The sequence below is a fragment of the Cynocephalus volans genome, chromosome 3 (assembly GCF_027409185.1).
Source record: "Cynocephalus volans isolate mCynVol1 chromosome 3, mCynVol1.pri, whole genome shotgun sequence".
Lineage (NCBI taxonomy): Eukaryota > Metazoa > Chordata > Mammalia > Dermoptera > Cynocephalidae > Cynocephalus > Cynocephalus volans.
The window spans coordinates 129045557-129069944 of record NC_084462.1 but is presented as its reverse complement, the minus strand read 5'-3'; the positions used below and the strand labels follow the sequence as shown (position 1 = coordinate 129069944).

General features: G+C 32.6%; 1 protein-coding gene across 1 annotated transcript in view; it reads right to left on the bottom strand.

Annotated features, from left to right (window-relative positions):
• TOGARAM1 (TOG array regulator of axonemal microtubules 1) overlaps window positions 1-24388 on the bottom strand; it is a 78961-nt gene that overhangs the window by 42009 nt on the left and 12564 nt on the right. Inside the window, exons 2-6 of the mRNA XM_063089698.1 lie at window positions 12442-12598; window positions 9589-9723; window positions 6925-7221; window positions 5511-5773; window positions 2907-3139 (exon numbers count right to left, since the gene is read on the bottom strand). Coding sequence (XP_062945768.1) covers window positions 2907-3139; window positions 5511-5773; window positions 6925-7221; window positions 9589-9723; window positions 12442-12598 — 1085 coding nt within the window. The remainder of the gene's footprint in view (window positions 1-2906; window positions 3140-5510; window positions 5774-6924; window positions 7222-9588; window positions 9724-12441; window positions 12599-24388) is intronic.

Here is a 24388-nt window from a genome sequence, read left to right as displayed (position 1 = left end):
GCCCATTCCAAAACAAAATAAAATGAATCCTAACTATCTAACATACTATCTACCCTCATATATGATAACACAAAAATAGAGACTTCATTATATCATAGGAGATCAGCAACATGTGAATTTGGCATATGGCACTTTCCTGTCGGACTATTCTTTGCTATACCTTCCTGACATTATAAAGGCCTACATACCTTGTTTCATAAAGAAAGAAAACTGAAGAATGTTATATCTGAATATAAAAGAACTGCTTTATTTATTTATTTTTTTGGTGGCTGGCCAGTACAGGGAACTGAACCTTTGACTTTGGTGTTATAACACCATGCTGAGCTAACCGGCCAGCCCAAGGTAAATGCTTTAAATTAATAAGTGTTGTAATGTCAGTAATTCAGTGAAGAAGATTATGAAGAGATTTTATAAAGAAGTACAATTCTTAGTAATTGGATAAGCGTATTTATTAATGGGCTTAGTGAGAAATCACTGTTAAATATTTTTAAACATTAATTTTGCTAGAGTGGATTACTGTGAATTTACATTTAAACTGAGTGTATATGACTTGGATGAAAGAAAAAAAACCTTCAGTCTTTAGAAGGGTGGTTTTCAACAATTTTCTCTCCCAAACCCACTTAGGGATAAAAGCCTTGCATCAGGTAGTAGTAGCTTTCCTTGGCCATGAATCTTAAAGCAGGATGCAAGCTGGTTAAGAATAATTGTTCTCAAGCTATTAAAAATAAATGTGGAAATCCTAAATTCACTTAAGCTAATTCAGTCCCTAATGAAGTGTGCTGAACTCCTTTCTCACAGAGTTTAATATCTGAAGAGAAAACTCCATGAGACAATATAGAAAGTCAATTCTAAATGTAACAAAATGAACTTTTCTTCCAAACTGCTTAAATTCTTTACATGACCTGCAACTGTAGATTGTAACTGTAAATGTATAAGACAAAATTTTATCTTCATAGAAGATCATGGGAGGACTTTAGGTCTAAAGCTAAATAAATATATTTAAATGTCTGATAACTTTATATAAATAGTTACTTTGCCAGTCCATTCCAAATTCATTTTTTAAATATACTGCATTATATATTAATTACCTACGTAATTACAACAAAAGAATTTCTAGTAAGAAAAATTTCAAAGTGCAAAATAAGCTGCTACATAAGTTAAGAATGTGGAGGAGAAAATTGTGAGATGAGATAAATTTCTAAGAACAAGACACAAAAATTCAGTTTAATGCTATGAATTGCTGATATAAAACACCCTTTTCTATTGAAGTTATTAGAATACACCTCTCCTTTGATAACGCAGTCTATATTTACCCATATTTGTTACAGATATAAAGTTCCAATTGACTAAAGTGAAAATAATTTTAATTTAATTGTAAGTATTTACTTTTGATAGTTGTATATAAACATGGTTCAGGATAAAAATCAAAGGAAAATAAAATTTAAAAGACTGGTAACACCAAATGCTAGCAAGAATGTGAAACAACCATAACTCTCATTCATATACCAACTGTTTAGCAGTTATTTAAAAATTTAAATATATCTACCCTAGGCCCTAGCAATTCTACTCATAGGTTTTTGTCTAAAATAAAAGGGGAAGAGATTCCTCAAAATCAAACAATAAAGTCACAAAGATGCCCAGAAATCAGGATGGGATCACTGCTTAAGATTTTGAAGTTAGAAGGGTAATCTGAAAAAGTTGGAATTGCTATGCTCTAAAATAATTCTCTGTCAGCAAGGGGTGGCCAGGACTCTAATTCCAGCATTACTGCTGTAGGGAGCTCTGGAGAGGGCTATGGCATGGAGTCCTGAGCTTCTACAAGATAACTGAAATAAGATATAAGAAATAGTGGGATATCAGCTAGGTAGAATTTTTATATAAATTAGAGGAAGTTGGTGCTGAGTTTAAAACAAAGGCAGTAATATTAACACTAGATCAACTGGAAAAAGAATCAATGATCCAGAAAAAAAGCTAAAGGTCAAAGCTAAAGGATAAATCTGAGAAAGGAAGAACAACTGCGGCTTTGGGAATAGGGTTTATATTAATGATATTAATGTAGATGCTCTAGGTTACAGTTGGGGTTGTGTTCTCTCTTTCCACCCCCAACCCAAACTAAAGCCAAGCATGGTAATAAAGGGTGAGTGTCCCTAATCTGAAAATCATAAATGCTCCAAAATCTGAAACGTTTTGAGTGCCAGCATAATGCCAGAAGTAGAAAATTCCATACCTGATCTCATATGACAGGTCACAGTTAAAATAGGTGCACAACACAAAGTTTGTTGTTGCTGTCGTTTAACAGCTGATACAAGTAATCTGGTGATGCTAATGTGCAGCTTAGCCACCCTGAACACATTATTTTTTCACTGTATTAATGGTATGTCATATTTTTTACTGTTAAGTACTTATGTGTGAATAAATATTAAAAAATGATTGCCAATTGGTAGCATATAAATTCAGAGTCAGGAATAATGGTAATGTCAAACAACCACAGACTATCCACATGGGTGGCTGAGGTAGTGACACCTTTGCTTGCTGATTCAATGTACACAAACTTTGTCTCATGTACAAAATTATTAAAAACATTTTATAAAATTACCTTTATTCTATGTGTATTAGGTATATATGAAACATAAATGAATTTCATGTTTAGACTTGGGTCCTATTCCCAAGATACATATGCAAATATATCAAAATCTGAAAACATCTATAACCCAAAACCCTTCTGGGGGTTTTGGATAAAGGATACTCAACCTGTATCTGTAAACTTTCCCTTTGTCTTTCAAACATATTTAACATTTTGAAAACTGAAAAATAAATTGTTTTAAGTTTTTTCCAAATATGATATTAGGGCTCTAGATCACAAATTACAGATGAGCATTCATTTAACATGCCAAAAAATAAAATACATTATTCTCTTCCCCTGGGGAGTTGTAGACAGAGAAGAAGTCAATGATTCTTGGCTATAAACTCCACTTTCACTGTAGGAGCTGATGTTTGGAGAAGAAGATCGAGATGGGGAGTCCAAAGTCAAGTCAAGCTTCATTGCAGAATCAGGGCTTTCAAGATCAGAAGTACTTCCATTCAGTTTTGCTCTTTTCTTAGCTGCACTATTACGGAGGGACCTAAGAGAGCTCTGCATCTATGAAAAAATGAAAACAATTAACTTCACAACATAACAAATTTTTAAAAATATATTTATAAATTTTTCTAAGCACTGACCTGTTTTTCTCTTTTTTGTTTCAATACTTTTTTAAAATTTATTTTGGTGGCTGGCCAGTACTGGGATGTGAACCAGTGACACTGGTGTTATAAGGCTGTGCGCTAACCAACTGAGCTAACTGGCCAGCCATAAATTCCTTATATTAGTAAAAGTTACCCATAGATTTTAAACTCCATTAACTATACCTAGCTAATCACTCCATAATCCAGTACTGACAAGATGTATGCTAATATTTATGTAAATGGTATAAATACGAAGATTATATCACTTGGGTATTTAAAAACAACCTATTAGGTTGTAAGCTTCTTAAGAGGAAGAATCTCAGCTATTGTTCACCACGGTATCTCCAGTACCAGGCACAATGACTAAATATATTGTATTAATTCAATTACTCAATAAATGAATCACTGAATCAGATGGTAGATATCAGAGTTGAAGTCACCTTAGATCAACAGTATGCTGATATGGCTACTTATAAGTTCTAGAACGTTAACAAAAGTAATCCATTTTCTAAAGTTTGACATTTACACCATGCTTGCAAGTGTTAGAGTTCACAGAATAATAGATTATTGTATGCAACATCTGAAGCCAAGTATTTTTAGAAGTAGAGAGTAGAAATTGTCATTACAAACTAATATACAAAGGCTGGGAATAGAACTGAACAAATAAAGGGACACAGAAACATACACACACTGCTGTTTACATTTTGACTCATAACATTAAGCATTTAATGAAAGCATCTGTCTTCAATTAATGAAAACGTTCATAAATTTAAGTCTTCACACTTGGAATACAGGTTCAACAAACCCCTTAATGGATTTACAGCAATGTAGCACAATGAAAACCATAATGAGCATGGAGTTGCGTGAAATGGGATTGAATCCTAGCGCTACCAATTACTTTATGACCTTGAGCAAGACATAGAATATCTCTGATCCCCTTCTGTAAAAACAAACACACACACATACACATACACATAAACAAAAAACAATAGATGTTGCCTTGCTTAACTCAGGAAGTTACTATAAAGATTAAATAAGTTAATAAAAACAAAGGTGTTTGGTTCATTATTAAATACTATAAAAACTTAAATATCAATTTCAATATAAAAATGCATATAGAAGTTTGAGTGCTACTTTAATTCATTAAGAACCAATTTTGGTACTTGATAAGTTAGTTTTAAGCATGCTTAACATTAAAGACATACTTTTAAAATGAATATTCATTAAGTTACTCTATTTTGTTGAACCAACTAGCAGCACATGATGCTTACATCTTCAAAACAGGCTAAAATCAGACCATAAAATATCAGGATTGAGTGTTTCCATTTACATGTTTAATGTAAAACACTTTTAAAACCTGACATCAGGCAAACTCAAATGATAAAAAGGAACATCTATGGAAATAGTCCTCTGAATCCAAAGTAATACAGCAACCACATTCCTTCTCCGACATAACTGATATGTACAGAGTTACCATGTTGGCAACACATTTTTATAGCATAAATAAGGTGATCTAGGATTCAAAGATGAGTATTCAATATAATCTCAATTTCATAAAGATAAATAAACTCAAACATATGTACAAAGGACAAGCTCAAGAATGTTCACTGCAGTACTGTTTGCAATAGCAAAAGACTGGTAATAAGACAAAAATCAATTGTATGAATACACCATAAATAAATATATAAATACATTAATAAAAAAAATAGAAAAATACATAAAACATAAATTGATGTTAATAGTGGATCCCTCTGAAGAAGGAAGAGAAATTGAATTGGGAAGAAACTATGTTACATTTCATTTATTTAATTATTTATTACTATTATTTTATTTTGGTGGCTGGCTGGGACAGGGATCCGAACCCTTGATCTTGGTGTTATCAGCACCATGCTCTAACAAAGTGAGCTAACTGGCCCCATTTATTTAAAAAATAGGAAACAAATATGGCAAATTATTTACTGGGAAGGGCCAGTGCATGAGTGTATTGCTGTATTATTATTCATACTTTTAATTTAAAAGGAAATAATGTATGCATTGAAAAAGTACTGATAGGAAACACATTAGAGTGATCACTGTAAATTATTCTGGGTAGTGGGATCTGGTATGATTCCATCCTAATAATTCACTGTATTTTCCACATTTTCTATAACAAACATAAAATATTTTTATAAGTAAGAAAAAAAATGTTGAGGGATAATAAGCACTTCATTTTTCCTTAAATAGCAATTGTAATATTACAGAAAATTACAAGTATTTTTAAACTGTTAAAAATTATATTTGGTTCTAACCTCTTCTTGATCCAAATCTTTATCCCTGAAATTTAACTCTGAAAGATCAATTGTAAGACCATCTTTTTCACTCTTCCAAATCTCATCAGGCTCTTTCTTTTTGTGTCCCACTGTGCTTAAATCAGCTTTATCAGGCAAAAGGCTTATTCCCCTTGGTATGGGAGGGACAGGCTTTGTCCCATTTAGGCCTCGTCGGGAAGACGGTGATCTCACCAAGGCAGGTGTAAGCTGAACTGCAGAAGGTTTTTCTTGAGAATTTTCTCCTGCATGAAAAACATATATTTTACTTTTTCTTTTTTTTTTTCAATTTCAGAGAAGAAGAAAGAGTTATAGTCACAAGTGTTTGCAATACAATGTTTTCTAAATAAAAAAGCACATTATATTTAATTAAAAATAAAGATTACTATTTAAAATGAGATAAAACAAAAGTATCAGTGTTCCCTAACAAATTTAACAGAAATAAGCCATCTGAAATCCTTTTACATTAAATGAAAAATATTATATACCAAGTTAAATTTTTGTATTCTATCTTTCTACACATCATCATCATGACTAATATTTGTTATGGTAAAGTTCATAATAAGCTAGAAAGGCTACTTTTCTGGCTTGATTTAGTTATATAAGCAAAATTTGAATGACTAGTATATGCAAAGCAGTAATACTGGGCACTGGGGAGAATAAGCTGAATAAAGTTTCATTTGATCTTGTAGAAAAGACAAACAGAAAGAAATTAGTAGAAGAAAGTGAAGGCTTGGTGCTAAGAGAAAGTGATAAAATTGACTGAATATGCAATAAATTTACTTTACGGTTATAAACTAGAACATTGGTATTGTGGGATAGTTTAAAAGTTTAGCTAGGTATAGAAAAGCATATGGGATATAGAAGATGCATTTAATAGACTCTTTGAGTGGATTTGTTGCTAATTTCATGATTTTGAAATGGGCCATTGTTAAGAAAATATTTTAGTTTATAACAAACAATAGAAAACCTTCAAAATAATTTTAGCATATAATAAACATGCAATAAATACTGAATAAATGAATACTAGGCATTGATTATAGTAAATATGTGAATGACATTTTATGTTTGAGAAGCTAAAATTTGTTAGTAGGCTCTCAGGCAACATATGGGGTTCATGTCCATTATAAAGCACTATTATTTGCCTAGTTCTGAAAAAGTATTTTGAAGTGACAATATAAGAAAAGCAAGAAATGACAATTTCATTTGAATTTTATATTATACATTTGATCTATTTAACATATTGCTAAATATTTTCCTCAATATTTACAAGTTCAGAGAAATAAAATGTAATTTATCAGCTTTTAAAGATCTAACAACCCTGTGTATTAACTCCAAAGTACTAATTCAAACAAACAAATTTGAACAAAGTATTGATTTTTATTGTCATTTCTACCTGTCGGGTCAGATGATTTTTGGCTGAAAAGCTTTTTCTGTGGGCTTGGCTTTGATAGTCCTTTGAAGCTTTTAAGAGGCCAGGAATTTGAGAAGTTCATGGAATTATCTTGAGACTTCTTTGGAGATATAGTAAGAGGAGATGTGTGCTTTGGACTAGTTCGAGGTGATGAGAGGGGATAGGATGGAAGGATGAAGCTTCCTGGACTTGGATTTGAACCACAGTATGTCGAAGTACGCTCTGTTTGACTACCAAATGTTTGCTGTGTCTTACTGCCAAAATTTAGGCTAGCATACACTGTAATAAAAAAAAAAAGGGGAAATAATTGATTTATGTATAAACATCTTCTAAGAGTTTTAAGGTGCTTTTTTGCTTTCCACATCGAGGTTTCCATTTCATCTGGCCTTCATATTTTTGTATGGTGTGAGGTAAAGATCTAATTTAATTTGTGTTGTTCAAATATTCTGTAACTTCTAATCCAAAACTTCTTTATCCTATTAAAACTTTCTACTAACATTTGTAGATTTACTAATTTTCCCCTTGTAAATTTGTTGAATTATATATAAAAGGTGTCTTCAAAAAAATCAATGGAAAGATTAGTATTATCTTTTAATGTTATTTTTCCATGAACTTTTTGAAGCACCCTTGTACATATATACATATACATGAATATGTATACAGACACACATGTATACATCAGAAAAGTCTTGTCTTCCTACTGAATTCTTCTTTTTCTCATTATAATGACCCTTTTTAGCCCTAAAAATGTTTTTAGCTTTAGTATGCATATTTTCCCTGGCATCAATACATTTATACCTGCTTTTCTTTGAGCATTTGCCTAGTGTGTCTTTTCCATGTTTTAGCTTCTCCCAATCTATTTTGATGTATTTTAGGTGAAGCTCTCAAAAATAGCATTTCAATGAAAAACATAAAATAAAATCTGATCATCTCTGTCACTGAAATGCTAAGTTCTGTTCATTTACATTTATGACAACTATTGATATATTTGGTTTTAATTCTACTCTTATTTTCTGCTTTCTACTTAGTATGTTTTTTCTTTATTACTTTTTTTTTGAGCCTTTCATTGATCTTTTCTTTTTACTCCTAAACTAATACAAAAATCTATTTGTAATCTTTTAGGGCTTCCCTTAAATTTTCCTTTAATATTTTTTAAAGACTTTCCATGACAAAAGACCTTATGTATGTTTAAGAATAAAACATTCTTCTGAAGATTTAAAAATTATGTATAGTATGATTGTGTATATATCATTTATTTTCAATTCATATCTGACATGGTTAGGACCTCTACCTCTAAAATCTTATTTGGTTGGAAAAGGGAACTATAGGAGACTTAGGTAATTACAGATTTACATAAAGAATGAAAACTTTCAGTTTCCTGATTTCAATTACAGTTCTGTATTAATGGCAATGTCTCAGTATATCTTCCTTTTAAGAGATTTAAAAATATTTCTTACAAAGAAATTAAACATCAGATCTTTTTATGCATATCAGTAGAACCAATGCAAATCAATATACACTCAACATTTCCAACACTCAGTGTGGATTACTACAACATTTAAACTGGGATGGGAACATGTGTATGGTTTGGCATCTATACAACAGGTCCTTTAGAGATCCCATGGTAATATTAGTAGAGATGGTGGTGGTCCTGACAGAATTTTTAATATATAGCCAACTATTAAGTTAAATTCTATTAACTTTAGAAGAACATGATATCCCTTTATACTAGCTGCTCTAATAGGTATTCTGAGAGGTTATAGCTAACCAGAGCCACTTTGCAGATCTCATTAAACAGTGAAAGTGGAGTAGTCTTCACAGCAAACCCTCTCTGCTTCTACTAATGATGAGTCCCAAAGGTATTAGAGAGTCAAGATTTAGGAAATACCCATATCATTAAGAAAGACAGACTGTTTTATTGTGGTGTAGATAACAACACAAAGAAAAACTTTAAGAAGTCATGTGGCCCTTTGGATGGGTGGAGAAAAGGGTAGCTAAAATGTAAGTGCTATAATAGCTAAATCTTTACTAATTTCAAATTATCATTACCTTTTCATCAATAAATATATTTTTGTGTATATTTGGCGGCTGGCCAGTATAGAGATTCAAAACCTTGACCTTGGTGTTGGAAGGAGGCACTCTAACCAACTGAGCTAACTGGCTTCAATAAATATAGAAGTTTATCCCTATCACTTAAGAAAATTTTAGTAAAGAATATACAACAAAAATTAAAATACCTCTAGAAATATTTAATTTGATTCTACTTCTACATAATTGTTAAAGCTGGGCTGGCCGGTTAGTTCAGTTGGTTAGAGTGTGATGTTATAACACCAAGGTCAAGAGTTCAGATTCCCATACAGACCAGCCACCAAAAAACAAAACAGGATATATAGCAAACATCTTTTTTTTTCACTTTTTAATTTTTAAAAAAATTTTTAATTTTTTATTTTGGGAGCTGGCCAGTACAGGGATCAACCCCTGGACCTTAGTGTTATCAGACCATGCTCTAAGCAACTGAGCTAACCAGCCAGCCCCTTTTTCTTTTTGTGATGAGTATAATTACACAAAATAATATATACGCTAGTATTGGAAATCCCACATAATATTTATAAATCATTTGTTTCTAAACAAACTTGGAATTTTTACCTTTATCTTGATTACTGTTAGTTGTCCCCAGGAATTCTAAGTCAGAATCCACGCTGCCAGTTTTACCATATATCTGTGAAAATCCAAGTTGTCCACATTTCCCAGAAAGATTTGTCTGATGAGTCCCAGAAGTACCTTTTGAAAGAAAGAGAAAAAACATAAATGTAAAAGTTAACTTTATTTCATGAATACATCTTATTTCACAAATGGTGGTGTAATGTGGGTGGGAATAAATATAGGAGAGTATAAGTACAGTGAGACAGGCAGGCAAGAAAGGGATAGTTTCTGGTACTGGCAAGTCTCATTAAGGACAGAAGACAGACTAGTAAAGGACAGGGAAAGGGAAAGTATATTGAAGAATATACCCAGAGGCAATTTCTTCCTACGTTCATTCCTCTCTCACCAGAATATTTCTCCAGACGTAGCTCTCCTTCTTACCAATATTTGTAGTAGACATACCACCCCAAAAGTTCTAATTTAGAACTCTTCTACTTTCTTTCCTAACATACCATGCAGCATTCATATAGTTTCCAAGCTTATCCAGGCATGTCTCCCAGATCCCTTTCCCTCTCCTGTGGCTGGTTAAGGTTATTCCTGGGCAGGTGAATAAGTCTAGAGAAAAGAAGGTGATGATGATCTCTCTGGCATTCAGTTTACTTTATAAAATGAGCTGGTCCTTTGAGTTCTGAAATTCTATAATTGTTTTTTTCTAATTCTTTCCCTATGATTTCAAGCCTCTTAATCTTTTATGTACCAGACAACTTATAAGTTACTTCTCACTTCCATGCTTCTCACTTCTCCCTGACAGCAACAGTTAGTTCCTCTTGCCTCATTGCCAATTGCAAACCCCTCCCTTCTTTAAGTCCAGCTCAAGCCAATCTCTTTATTGCAGTTTTCCAAAACCACCTCAATACCTATGATCTCTTTCTTTCTTGAATCCTATAGTATAATTCATATCATCCAGTGTAGCATTAGGTTATATATTGTCTTATCCTCCAGTTGTTTAAAATCTGTACAACTATGTAATGAGCTACTCAATGGTATAGAAAATATAACACTTATAAAAATCCAAGATAATGGTTCAAACATAACTCAATATATTCTTGCATTTCTTTTCCTCTATTAAATAAATGAATTAAACTATACAATCATTATAACATTCATTTTTGTATGAAAATACTGTAAAATTTTACTGCATAAAGATCTATAAATTTTCCTAAGGGAACAATGATTTCTGAATACTTTGCCCAAACTCAGCCAATAAATTTCAATAACTATTATCATTTGGATATTAAATAAATGTTAATTTAAGACCTATAACATACTCAATCTTTATCTTCTAAGCCAATTTTTCCTTCCAACTGGTATCATCCTGTCAACACACTACCATTTTTCTAATTACCTGGGTGTTAAGTCTTGAAATCCTTCTCTACTCCTCATCTTCATCTTTTACATCAAGTCCATTTACAAACAATCTTATTATCCTAGCTTCTTTTTTCCTTAATAAAAAATCTCCAATAGTCCTTGTAACTTACAAGTATGAGCTCAAATTTTTCCTAGCACACAAGGGTTCCCTAAATCCCAACCTTTTTTTCAGTACCTAAAATGAATGTTGCCTTGACACAGCTCTCAGAATATCTCAAGCCCATTCCTAATGTAAGCCTTCACTCTCTTTATACCTCCTAACTACTTGTAACGTATGCATTCCAAAAAGATGCAGTTCAAGTACTACCTTTTTCTTAATGCCCTTTTTAACTGATATGGCCCATAGCAATGACTGTGCCCTCTGAACTACTATAATATTCATTTTCTATATCACTTAGGTCATTAAACATCTTTCCAGTTCCTCTGGCCAAAAATCCTTAGAGCATTCTCGGCTCCTCTTTTTCACATTTCATGCCCAATCTACCAGCAAATCATATCAACTCTAACTTTGACATACAATCAGAATCCAATCACTTCTCACTACATTCACTGCTATTCTGAATAAAGCCTCCATCAACTGTAGCCAGGATTAATTACTACAGCAGACTCAATCAGTTTCCCTGTTCTGGCCTTTGCCCTCCTTTCATAAAACATAACATCAAAACTGAGCCTGGAAAACATAAGGCAAGTGATGTCCCTTCTTTCCTCAAAATGTTCCTCATTCAGAGTAAAAGCTAAAATTCGTTCAACAGCCCTCTAGGCTATAGGACCTCTCTTATCTCTTTTATTTTCTACTTTTCTTCTCCTTACTCATTTCGTTTCAGACATACTAGTCTCTCCGATCTTTCTCAACCATGTCTTGTGCACTTCCGTTACCCTGTACTGACTATTCCTTATTCCTGAAATTATTTACTCTTCTTTCCTGATATCTAGTGGTTTGCTTCAAATGTTCCCTTCTGAATATGTCCTTCCTTTACCACATTATTTAAAACAACCCCTCATTAATATTCCTCTTCTCTGGTTTTTCTCCTAGCATTTATCACCATCTAACCTACTACGCCTTACACATATTTAATGTCTGTTCTCCTCCCAAACTAGAATGCAAACTCTACTAGGAAGAAAGTTTTCCCTTTCTTGTTGACTGCTATATCCCCAGTACTTAGAAAAGTACCTGACACATAGGAGATGCTCAGCAAATATGGGTGGTTTAAATATTGCCCTACATTACTACTTAAAGAGTTTCAGTGAAACACTTTTTTAGTGTTTTATGAGACAATTATGTCAAGGTGTCCATTCTTATCAGATCTTCAATAAATGTTGAATCTGAATTGCCTACTAGATTATAAGTTCTATAAGTCCTCGAATGAACTATGAAGTTTAGAGAAGTCTTTTAGTTCAACATGTCCATTACCTGCAAATTTTACTTACCAGCAGCACATACAGGAAGAGAATCTGGGTTAAAATCCCGACTATTTTGAAATAAGTTTCTTGACACTCTTTTTCTGCTAAAACATAAATCATCATTGACTGGCATTCCTTGAGAAGGCTTTAATTTTGGTGATGGGATAAAATCATATGCTGAAAACTGTAAGAACAGAATAAAAAAAATTAGCAAATTTGTTTTAGGTCTACCTAGCCATAAACATAACAAAATAACTTAGACCTAATTATAAAATTCAAATTAGAAAAAAAATTTTATCAATTATACAATTATACAAATAAAAATCTCCATATAGTATGGTATATTAACAGTATTTTTGATTCCAAGATAAAAATGCTAATTTTTTTTCTCTTTCTTACTACTTCACCCCAACTTTTTTGTACCTTACCTTCTATAATATACACTGGACAACTAGGAAAGAGTGAATACAAATGATGAAAAGGGTGAAATGACAACTTGAATGAAGAAAAGATCATCTTACTCAGCAGCAAAACCCTTCAAACTACGCCATCTAAGCATTAGACTATAAATAGCAATTGAAGGTCACTGAACAAGGAAACATTCCACTCTACCATTCCTACTGAGGCAAATCTACTATCTATATTCTGCAGCCCAAATGTAAATGTAAGTGACCTGGCAAACTACTTCATGGTTCCCTTAGGAGATTTTCTTGTAATAGGTCTCGAAGTTAAAACAAAGTATACATATTACTATGTGTGACTAGTTGTCTATGGTTTATATATGTCTAGTACTCTATGGTTTCCAAGTCCTTCTTATAAACCCCATAATGATGTTTAAGGCATAAAAATGCCAGGATATAATTTTGAAGTTCTACCTAATCATAGTTCAAGAACTAAATGAGAGCATAATTCAAATGTTCAGAATTCTTCACCAATGCTGACCTCAGTTGTTCCGGGTTACTTCACATTCAACATGGCTATAAAACATTCAGAAAAACTGAGTTAATCAACAAGAATTATACTTACTGCTTATATATTTATTTAGAGCTTACAGACACACTCAAATCTAGACATGTGGTGAACTATGAGTCTTACCAGTATGCTTCTTTGCAAACTCTGCCAAGTATCAAAGAGCAATAAAGTATAATAAAATTAAAGATATATCTATTTGAAAATTTCTTAGGTACTTGACTATTACAAGTTAAGAATATAAACTATCTAATATATCTTAGGTAACTCATTATTCCTCATCAAGTTTTGTGTAAAATCCATTAAAGCCTTCAAAAATTAACTCAGAAAAGACAAATAAGAAATAAAGAATGACCAGATGAAAAAGTACTGACTACTTTCTCAAAATACAAAATTATAATTTCTATCATTGACTGTATGGTATTTAATATTAAAAGGACACAATGGAATAAAAATGGAACCAATTATAATCAACTTCTGATTAGATACATTAAAAGAAGACATATTAACACAGCTAAAATAGTAAGTAATCCAGTAATAGTGTCTCTGATTCCTTGTTTGACACATTTCTGGAGGTTCCACCAACATATTGTCCTTCTGCGTCCTAACATTAGTGTCAAATACGTGGCATGAAAGTGCATCCTTTCTGAGACTTGGACCCATGGGTTAGGTTAACCTTTCCTCACATAAGTGACTCAGCAATATGTCTTCTGTGCAATGAATTAGATTCTTGGCAAAGCGTGGTTCTGGTTCTGATTGAGCTTGTGGACAACTTGTATCCACACAGATGGCAGCAGTGGTAAAACTGGGTTTTGATTTTATGGTATGACTGTTAAGTGATTTCTGCTTGATAAGAGTATCTCGGGTGGCAGCTGACAAGGAATCTGGAATCTGGTTTCTGTATTGGTCTTTTTTTTTTTAATGTTTATTTTTGGAAGGTACTGATATGGGGTCCTTTGCTCTCTTCCTCCATCCAAAACTTGAGGCTTTTATGTGTTTACTTATTATGGGCCCAATACCTGTCAATATCTACAAAAATAAAATTCCTACACCAGATGAAAGGAAACAAAATTCGTAACATTCAATGGTTAACGTTCTTTGATTTCTCTAAGTAACTGAATAACTACAAATTAACATTACTTCAGAACTCTAAAGCTAAAAAAAGGATGGTAAAGAAACTTATTTAACTATAAATTAGATGAACTCAGAAAAATGGTTTCCAAAAGCCAAATATTTAATAATTTTCCAAGCCCTAAATTTAGCCCTTTAATAACAATGTTGTTATCGTATAGGATACAGATACTGAAAAAAAAAAAAGTGTCTCACCAAATTTCTGAGAATCACAATCTCAAATCTATTAGTTATTTATTGCTGTGTAATGAATTATCCCCAAACATAATAGGTTAAAACAAAAAACATTTATTATCTCTCTTTCTGTGGATCAGTAATTTGGAAGAAGCTTAGCTGGATAATTCTGGCTAAGTGGCTTAGCTAGATGGTTCAGGTCTCCCTGTGACTATAATCAAGATGTTGGCTGAGGTTGCTGTCAAGAGGATCACTGAAGTTTACACATGTAGCTACTAGCAGGAGGCTTCTGTTCCTTGCCATTTGGGTCTCTCCAGAGGGCTGCACAAGACATGGCAGCTGGCTTCCTTCAGAACAAGTGATCTGAGAGAGTGCAACCAAGATGCAAGCTGCAAGTGTCTTTTTATGACCTAGTTTTTGAAGTTACACACCATTACTTCTACTTAATTTGTTAGAAGCGAGCCATTAAATCCAGACACACTCAGAGAGGAACTGAACTCCAGCTTTTGAAGGGAAGAATCTAAAGAATTTGTGGAAATATATTTAAAACCACTATACTCAATAATGATGGTTCTGTGAGGAACCTAATGAACCTGATGGCACTTAGTTACATGTTTTTGTCTCTTTAGCTGATTAACATTCTTAATAGATTAAGAATAGTGCTTCTACCTTAAAATCTGCTGCTTTATCATAATTAGATCTTCTAAGTTAAATGAAAGGTAAAAATTTTCCATTTCATGAATATAAAATATTTTTTGAGGAAACAAATTGATATGCCTCAGGCTGGCTGGGTAGCTCCATTGGTAAGAGTACCGTGTTGATAACACCAAGGACCACACTTGATTCCTGTACCAGCCAGATGCTAAAAATAAATAAATAAATAAAATAAAATTGATATGTTTTGTCTACCTATGGATAGTATTAATAAATCAGGATAAAATCAACTGGAACAAGCTGTTTCAATTGGCTTATAAAAATCATAGTAATATGTTATGTGCTTAAATCATATTAAATAAATAAAACTCAAAGGTTTCTAACGCTTTTTTTTGTTTTTACTTGTTATGATTTAAATGTATTGTCTCTTTAAGGAAAAAAAAGGTCTTACCAAAAGCTGTAAATTCAGGGGAAACACAAGTTAGCTGTGAGTTTAAATAACAATGTTCGTCACTTGGTTAAAGAATAAGCAAAAAAAAAAAAAAGTTCTTAAATGTAAAAGTTTTAATATCTGGTATACAATTGTACAGAAAAAGTTCAATTAGACTCATTTAAAAACAGCCATTTGTCTTTGTCCATATTTTACCACCATGTAAAAATAATATTAATATGATATAGTTGAGCAAATCTTGAATTTATCATCCTATGAAAAAAATAACAAATTTCTTAAATTTCCTCTACTGGTTTCACAGGTTGCATACATTAACATTACTTCTCTTCAGAATATAACATTGTAAAATTATGTGTTCAACTAAGTTTTATAATAGATATCTTTATAAAAGGGATCAATTCTTATAATGCCACAAATCTTGTAATGCTTACTATATCAGTTTATATTGTAATTTTAAGAACCTTTGTTAACGTTAAGATTTAAGATTAATATAAAATTGAATAAAAACTCTAGATTCTGAACAATTTCTAGGTAAGATATAAAAATGCAAATCAATGATCCCAAAACACGTTTTTATAATTTAACCTTATTGCTTATATTTATACATTACAGAATAAGCATCAAATAAAGAGGTTAAAGGATATATAAATGACTTTGGATGATATTAATATATATGCTTATTTTTTCCACTTAAATAATTATTAAAAAGATATGAAATGTATACTCATGGACGGAATGAAAAGGTAGTTTTTTTTTTTTTTGGTGGCCGGCTGGTTCTGGGATCTGAACCCATGACCTTGGTGTTACAGGGCTGTGCTCTAACCTACTCAGCTAACTGGCCATGTCCCAGTTTATTGTTTCTAAAAGACTTTTACATTCTCACTTTCTTACTTTGTTTTAAATACTGTCACTCTTAAAAAAGACTATAATATTTTCTTGTCCAAAGACACTTAATGGCTCATAATCATATGTTAATGTAATCAGTTTTCTCTTACAATTCTGTCTTAAATTCAACTTCTAAATGAAAAATAGAAGAGCCACTAACATGCTTTGTGCTCTCCAAATTTTAATTAGTTTAACATCTTATTTATTCAAGTTGACTAAAACAAATCTCTCAGAAGACCTCTCTCTTGGTATCCACATGCTAAACATGCTTTCTCCTTTCCGAAATAGTTATTACAGCAATCCCTGACTTTGGAGATTCAAAATATGCAAATCTCTTCAATTTTACATAAAAAGGTTATGTTTTAGGGGTACCAACTCAAATTTAGAAACTTACCATAAAGCCATTGCTTACTTTACCATTTCTCTTATCCATAACCAAGGCTTATCTATTTTTGCCTGCTACAAAGGACTACCAAACAATACCCTTCAATTCCTTGGCTAGCCACATTACAGTCTACAAAAATTCATATATTATTGCTTCCTAATTTTGATTATTTAACAGCTCCAATATAAATCCAGCTATCTTATCTCCCCTCCTCATAAAGATGATTCTCATAATGTTAAATAGCTTTCAAACTCTAAATTTACCTCATTCTGATGTTCAACTTTGATATTAATCCTAATGTAACATTACTTAGTCATGACTCGCATCTTAAGAATAATCAAGGTGTATTTTGTACTTACATGACCACAGCTTCTAAATTTTTTGTTATAAAATATTGTTACCAATAGTTCATTCTACTTAGCTCTTACATAAGCAACATCTACAATGAGTGTAGATATGCTTTTGGATTCTTCATGATTTTTACAAGCATGATAAAAAAAGCCTTTTCAAATTCTTTAGGCACCTCAATAAAATTTTAAAAAGAAAATCAATGACTACTTATTGAAAACAATCCAACATTACACTGATAGGAGACATGCTTTCAGGGTTTTTCATGGTTTTGTCATGCTTTAAAATGAAAGGTTTTCTTATTCAGACACTCCAATCATATTCTTAAAAGAAAATTAAAGACTGTATTGGAGACAATCCAACTTCCAAGGAAAATCTCAAGTTTTAGGGTTAAGTCCATACCAAACACATTAGTGCAACTTAATTTTAGTTGTTCTGATTCCCTATTAAATTTATTATATTAAGTATTCTAAATCTTTCCCACATCCTTCAAATCCCTGATGCTCCATTTTCCATTCTTGGCTTGCCTCTAAGTTTAACAGAATCTAGAAGCCTAATGTTAGAACCTTATTATCAAAATGTGGTTCACAGAACAGCAGCGTCAGCAATACCTAGGAGCTTTTTAGACATGTAGTTTCAGGCCCCATTCCAGACAAACTGAATCAAATTCTGTATTTTGACTAGATCCTGAGGCAATTCACATGGACATGGAAGTCTGATAACTAGAGCTCATATCTTCCTTTGACTGAACCCCCCCCAACCCTTTCCTGCTACCTCAATATTTTTATATATTTTAAGTCATCTTTTGTTTTTCCTTCAGTTTCAGAGGAAAGGACTTCCTCTTCTGTTCTAAAGCTAACCTCTCTATAGCTGTGTTCTTGACCCATTAAGTCTTTATTTACGGACACTGTTCCCTTTCCTTTCTCAAGTATGATTACAGGGACTGAATCTTCTGTATCTCACATATCTAACATCTACCAGAGTAAAGACACAAAGTGGGCATGTTGGACTCACAGATGGATCCTTTCTTTGCCTCTTTCAAATCAGATGTGCCCTATTTAAAAATAAAATACGGTAATAACTCATCCTGCTATACCCTTGTGCTACTATCTTCTTTAGTCTTTTCTCACTTAGAAATTTATTGGTACCGATTGTAGGAACACTAGTGGTTTACTGTAGTGCTAGGCATCTATAATTAACAATAACTGATTGTATATTCTCAAATGCTGTAAGAGAGGAACTAAAATGCTCTATCACAAAGAAATGATAATTTTTTATGATGATGAACATGCTAATTACCCTAAATTGGTTATCACATATTGTATACATGTACTGAAATATAACTCTGTACCCCATAAATATGTACAATCAATGTGTCAAAAAATAACTTTAAAATATTGAAAATTTTTAAAAAAGTTCAAGATTTTTTTTTCTGGAAACTTTCCTATTTAATGTCACTAACAAATGCTACATGTAGAAAAGACAGGAACAACAGTGGACTGCAAATGTTAAAACAGAGCCTGGGCAAGAGCCAGCACAAATCGGACTAGCAGCCAGGACTGTGACTGAGGATGGAAGACACCTGAATATGTGCCATACATAAAAGGAAGTACTGAGACATACTATGGGGAGTCTTATATCAAGGCTATAGAGGGAGCCACCTTCAGCTATTAAATAAGGTTATATTTAGTCTACATTTTTATATTCAGTATTATGGTACTAACATGTTGTATTTTGTTCTGAGGTTCAGTGGTTCTTTAGGAGCCAGGGATTCCAGAGCTAACACATGCCAAGCACATTCCTGTATCATGCTTTATGCCTTTCTTGTTGAAGATATCCCTTTTGCCAGGAATGCATTTCACCCTGCTGTCCACTTAAAGTCTTAGCTTCTGTTAAAAAACAGGTCAAATTCATCTTGTTCAGGAACCCTTTGCCAATTTCCCATGGTGCTGTAATGGAAGAATTTTTACAAGGAAAAGAGGTTAGTTATAGCTCCTTATTTAATAGTGGTTAAGAGCACCAACTCTGGAGCCATACTGCCCAAGTTCAAATCAGCTCTGCTACTCACTAGCTAAGAGAACTTTGCAAGTTATTTAATGTTTGTGTCCAGAATAAGACCCAAAATTCTTATGTTGAAACCTAAGACCCAACATTATGATATTAAGAGGTTGGGACTTTGGGGGGTAATTAGGTCATGAGAGCTCCACACTCATGAAGCTTGCTCATCCTTTCCACCATGTGAGGATGAAGTAAGAAGGTGCCATCTATGAAGCAGAGGGCCTTCACCAGGCATTGAATCTGCCCATGCCTTGATCTTGGACTTCCCAGCCTCCAGAACTATGAACAATAAATTTCTATTGTTTATAAATTATCCAGTCTACAGTATTTTGTTATAGCAGCAGAAATGGACTAAGAGAGCTGCCTTTAATATTAATATTAATTATTAATATTGTATTTAATAATATTAATATTATTAACATTATTATATTGGTGATTTATAGATGAGCAAATTAGGGATACAAAGTTTACATCAAGTCCATGATCACAAAGCTAAACTCATACTAGTATCCTGACTTCTTGAATTTTGATATAATAATTAGGAAAGGGCTCTTAGCTAGTATTTCATATCTAGAAGATTGTCTTAGGTTATAACCATAGGTCTACAGGTGCACTTTTGGTAAGACAAAAATGTTTCTGTGGACAAAGTTCATTCTTTATTTCACAACCCTAAGCTTTACAGATGTCCTGAGATGACAATATATGATAAAAAGTAGAGGTAGTGTATTAGCTAACCTGTAAATAGCTTTTTATTTAAATTGATAGAAAAGATGTGTCTTGGGCATGGAATTGTTAAATCACCTGTGAGCAGTGTATATCAGGACTTATTAGGTTGGAAGCAGAGGGGCAGAAGGAAGTATGAAAAGAGGGATGTATGCAGATCTGTTCACATTTTGATGACAGCCATTTGGCTATACTATATGAATACATTAAGTAATTCAATGGAAATGGAATACCTTTTTGCTAATATTTTAATAGTATAGATCTGATGATGGATTCTCTTAGAAACGTGATACTTAGCATACTTGGTTGATTTATGTCTCATTTCAAGTTGAGTGTTAAGGGAATATGATATTTTAGTGAAAACCCTGCCAATACTTTCATCTAGAGGCCTGTTTCCACTTTTGTCTTTGATAGAATTTTTATCACTAAGAAAGGCAGGATTACATTTTTTTCCTAGCAGATTGAGTTGTTGTAATATACTCTTCATTATCAAAATACTAATATAGTTTTAGGATTTTGAATTGATAAATATTCATAATGTGTGAAAAAGCAAGATACATACTGTATGATCTCAGTCACATAAAATTGGATGTTGTATATATATACACACAGGATCTAGAAGGACACAAACTGTAACTGTTTGTTATTGCAGATGACTTTGTCCTTTGTCTCCTGTGTTTTCCAGTTTCCTTTAACGTACATTTTAGCTTTTAAAAAATAAAGATTATTTTAAAAACTAAAAAAAAAAAAAAACCCCCCAAAAACACAAAACTCATCTTACTCTCTCCTGACCTTCTTTTAGTAATTACTGCTTCTATCAATAATTTGACATTAACTCTGCTACTTGCTATATTCTTTTAATCTTAACATCTTATCTCTGTAAGTAAACTATAAACCTTTAAGCACAAAAATCTCATTTTTACATCTATGTCATACATGCATAGTACTCTATACGTAGTATTCATGGAGGAAGGCTGATTTATAACATCAGCTAAAAATCTTTTTTCCTTTTACAGAACAGCCAATTGTCCTTTGGAATATGCTTTCTTTTTCTGTAGGGCAGAATGGGGGATGGGGAGAAAAGAAGAAAACTAAGTTTACCTCAGATTTTGCTGCAATAGGTAACTTAACTCTTCATGATTCTCAAGCTACTTTTATCAGCACCCTTTTTTCTCTTCTTTTAGAAAGGACATGCCCATACACACATCTTTAAATAATTAAATAAGACTTACAATTTAACCTTTTATTTTGAATGTACATACAAAAGCTGAATGATTTGTGGATGATGTCAGTAACATTGCCATTACAGTTAAAACACCTCAATTATCCTCAAATTCTCATGTTAGTAATTATAAAAACAGAAACCATTTATATTCTCTTAAACCAGCTCTGGTGGTGCAGTCCTTTTAAAAAAGTAGCACTAAAGCATACCATATATTTTAACACCTTCAAGAAAACCAACATATTTAAAATTTCCTTCTGTGAGGTCTCAGGCTGATTAAAAACCATAGGAGAATTATGAATTTTTCTACTTAAGTAGTCAGTCTAATTTTCTCCAATATACCCTACAGCTTAAGAAGGCCCAAATTATTTTTGTCTTTCTAATCAATCAATCATACATATAAAGCAAAATATAAAGATTTAGCTGCATTTGATGGCTAAATTGATTACTTCAGCCTTATTTTAATAGTTTTTAAAAATATGTTCAGAAATGAAACCACCTAATTTCATTCAATTACCAGTAAACATAATCGTATTCTTACTGTTTGTTTTTAATCACTTAGCAGTTTTACATAAAATGATTGCTTTCTGGTATTAGAAGGAGAGGACTAGTATACCAATCTAGTTACAAAGGAGAAATACTTTTGGGAGTAACTAATATCAAAACTGATTCTAAAGAAACCTGTAAGAATATAGGACCAAAGAAGCACCTTTATGTTCTTAAATTTATTTTTAAGAACAAAATCTTAACCATTGATTTTCTTTCTTTCTTTTAAAAACCAACTTTATTTATGTCTATTTATTTTCACCTTTAGCAATGTAGGTATTTTAGGATATCCATTTATTTCTCTGATCTTTATTTCCCATAGGTTTTGTTTGTTTGTTTGTTTGTTTAATGGCAGCTGTCAGGTACAGGGATCTGAACTGAACCCTTGACCTTGGTGTTACAAGGCAGCGCTCTAACCAGCTAAGCTAACTGGTCAGCCCCTCACCATTGATTTTCACATAAGATATAGAAACCCCAGTATCCTGTGCTAGTCCTAGTAATTATACACATGATGACTGGTAATTAAAAGCTTAAAATACATAATAACATCACATTACAGGTATTATTTTAAAAGTTGTTTCTTTAAAAAAGTAAAGCTTTATTAAATAAATGATCTACACATGAAAGGACTTTTATTCACCCAACAAACAAGAGCTTCCTATGTGCCAAGCACTGTGCTGAATCCTGGATACTAAGATTAAAAAGATATCATTTCTGTTCTCAATGAGTTCACAGTATAGTGGGGAAACAGAAAACACTCGTGAAGAATCAATTTCAATTCAACCTAATAATAAGCACTATAATGGAGGAAGCTTAGGATGAGATGGGACATGTGGTAAAAGAAGACCTAAGATGAGCCAAAGAAGGAATAGATGTTATCCAGAAAAGGGGAGCAGGGGATAGATATGCAAGGGCAATCCAGGCATTGAGCAACACATGTAAAGGCCAGAAGATTCAACAGGTTAAAAGAAGATGGGCAAGGTATAAGGACAGGACAATTTTTGTGAAAGTAGTGAGGAGATTAGGAGTGGGGGAGAAGGGGCCATTACTGAATTATCTGTATTTTATCTCTAAAGCTGTTGGAGCCACTTGAGGATTTTTTAAAAAATGACTTTAAGGGCCGAGCCCGTGGCGCACTTGGTAGAGTGCGGCGCTAGGAGCGCTGCGACGCTCCCGCCGCGGGTTCGGATCCTATATAGGAATGGCCGGTGCACTCACTGGCTGAGTGCCGGTCACGAAAAAGACAAAAAAAAAAAAAAAAAAAAAAAAAAAAAATGACTTTAAGTGGCGTAAGATGTGTGGAGAAGTTTGAAGGGTGGGGTTACAAGATCAGATTTGCCCTCTAAGATCAATTCTGAAGGCAGGACTTCATTGATCCAGGATTCATTTCACCTTTACCATACCTAACAATGAATTTTTAAAAATGTATAAATAGGGCAACAAAATTACTAAATATAGTCTCAAGTTAACTTCTCTAAGATTTTATAAATCATAACATTCTAATAATACCAAAATATTAAACCCAGTGCTATTAGTATTGTTAACAAGGGACTTATCCTAATACCAAACCTGCTTTGTTCTGGATAACTTTTTGAAGAAAAATGGTTCAAACTCACTGTATTAAAAATAAAAAAGAGAAGAGGGCCTGAAAATAGAGAATACAGTACCTAAGTCACTTAGCAATATGCACACCTCCCTTCAAAGGCTCTAGAACTAATATCTATTAATTACATTAGACAGAGCTATGCCCTGTCACAGAAAATGAAACTTGCTTCAACTTAATATTTATTTATGTACTATGTTTTGCCTTTCACCTGACAGGACATCCACTGAGTCCAGGAATTCCAGTATAATGTAGTAATTGAATGTTTTCAGTTGATTAATGTGGGAGCGACTAATAAAAACATTTTTTCTCCCCAGAATTACATACTTCTTATTTAGACAAAAAGGGTAAAGAAAATCAGCAATTCCTTTGTTGAAATGTTTAAGGAACTGGGAGTACCAATCACAAATTTTAAAAAAGATACAAATGTTTTTCAGTTGCTAAAGAAAAAAAAATGTTTTTAGTAAAGAAATTAACTCAGATATGTGGAAGCTTTGAGATAAATAAATTACAAAAGAACCTGGGCTATGAGGTCAGACTTCTCAAGTTTGAATCTTTCTCCGTTACTTACTACCAAGGTAACCTTATACTTAAACTTTCTCTTCTTCAGTTTTCCCATCTGTAAGATGGGATAATAGTTCTTCCCTTATTAAGTATCTGTGAGGATTGTGGGATAAAACATGTACAGCATTTAAAACAGGGCCTAGTATAAAACGAATTTTTGTTTTTTAGAGTTAGTTATTTTTATCACTACTACAAAAATACCTGTAGATACTATTTAGAACATAGAATAATGCCTGGCACATTAAAAAGAGCTAAATAAAT